Raw genomic sequence first — 231 nt, forward strand, 5'->3', positions numbered from 1 at the left:
CTTGCAGCTGCTGGGACACCTGGTGGGACCCAATGAGGGCTTCGACAGCGTCCTCTGGGGTGAGGTTCAGCGCCTCAGGGTTCATCTGCTGGTAGCTGTTGGCCATCCAGTACAGGTCCTCCAAGTGGGTCTTCTGCTCGGTGGGGCTGAAGCTGGGCGAGGAGGGCACGGAGCTGCAGGGAGTGCTGATGGGGGTGGAGGAGACGGAGCCGGCAGGCTGCAGGCGGGGGG

The 231-nt window shown here is 65.8% G+C and overlaps 1 protein-coding gene across 1 annotated transcript in view; it reads right to left on the bottom strand.

Moving 5' to 3' along the window:
* The window catches only part of LOC104158903 (transcription factor MafB-like), a gene marked incomplete at its 5' end in the record, with an annotated part of 817 nt that extends 591 nt beyond the window's left edge, over window positions 1–226 (bottom strand). Inside the window, 2 exon segments of the mRNA XM_009696672.1 lie at window position 1; window positions 3–226. The exon segment at window position 1 is cut by the window's left edge and continues 591 nt beyond it. Of these exon segments, the coding sequence (XP_009694974.1) occupies window position 1; window positions 3–226 (225 nt within the window).
* Between the last annotated feature and the right edge of the window lie 5 nt (window positions 227–231).

The sequence above is a fragment of the Cariama cristata genome, unplaced genomic scaffold (assembly GCF_000690535.1).
Source record: "Cariama cristata isolate BGI_N322 unplaced genomic scaffold, ASM69053v1 scaffold38433, whole genome shotgun sequence".
In the NCBI taxonomy this organism is placed as follows: domain Eukaryota; kingdom Metazoa; phylum Chordata; class Aves; order Cariamiformes; family Cariamidae; genus Cariama; species Cariama cristata.